At 41.6% G+C, this 876-nt stretch overlaps 1 protein-coding gene across 1 annotated transcript; it reads right to left on the reverse strand.

Annotated features, from left to right (window-relative positions):
- Window positions 1-11: 11 nt before the first annotated feature.
- On the reverse strand, window positions 12-390 carry LOC106512215 (beta-crystallin B1; the record flags this gene model as incomplete). Its single annotated transcript, XM_014000882.1, is given in 1 exon segment — window positions 12-390. A coding segment is annotated over 1 exon segment (169 nt), but the record flags the coding sequence as incomplete, so codon positions are not given.
- Window positions 391-876: the final 486 nt, after the last annotated feature.

The raw sequence follows: 876 nt of genomic DNA on the forward strand, positions 1-876 counted from the left end.
ATCCCCTCCCATTGAAAAATAGAACTTTTTATGGGTCCAGTGGACAAAGAGGATGGTTACTGCATCTCATGCAGTCTTTTACAGTCCAACGTGATTTCAGTTTCACCTGTAAAAGCCATAACTTCATCCAAAAACCTTTAACTAAGTGGTGTTTTTCAGAGATGTTCAGCAGCGTCACAGTTCTGAGTCGTTCCTCTTTATTTTCTCCATTCCAGACTTGTCTAAGCAGTCAGCTCAAAGCAGCCCCGGCGGTGCGTCTGCATGTCCCTCACCCTGCGGATGGACTGGATTTGAGGGTGGTGGGCCCCCCAGTCGTTCCAGTGCTTGTAGGAGCCCATTTCGAGTAAGTACTGGTAGCCACGGTAGCCGGGGTACTGGTAGCCCACCCAGCTGTGGGGAGAGGTGCAGAGAAACAGATAAACATGCAGCTATAAGTATATATTACTATTAAAAATGTGTTGATTTACAAGATTTCAACGTAACACAAAGACACAATTATGTTTTTTTTTACATATCTATTAGAACATTTGATAAACTTAACTTTAAGGTCAGGGTAAGTAAAATGTTAGCATTCTAAATAATGCTTTATCAACTGGTTTGAAAAAATTCATACAATTATTTTTTCTTATTGACCAATTTTACATAAGGGCTACCTTGAGAAGGTATAGTCAGAAAAGCTTACAGTGTTTTGTGATTTACAAGAGTATGATGGTGTGCTGTAGCACCCATAGCGCCCCAAGTTTCCACAGACTTGATTGCTGCTGTCCTCACATGTCATGAAGTGCGATGAACTTTTTTATTAGGTTAGAGTTGTTTAAAAACAGCAGGACTCCTCTCAGCTCTTACCCACGCTCAGACTAGCCTTTAGCTCGTCAG

Source organism: Austrofundulus limnaeus, unplaced genomic scaffold (genome assembly GCF_001266775.1).
Source record: "Austrofundulus limnaeus strain Quisiro unplaced genomic scaffold, Austrofundulus_limnaeus-1.0 Scaffold4891, whole genome shotgun sequence".
NCBI classification, from domain to species: Eukaryota; Metazoa; Chordata; class Actinopteri; order Cyprinodontiformes; family Rivulidae; genus Austrofundulus; species Austrofundulus limnaeus.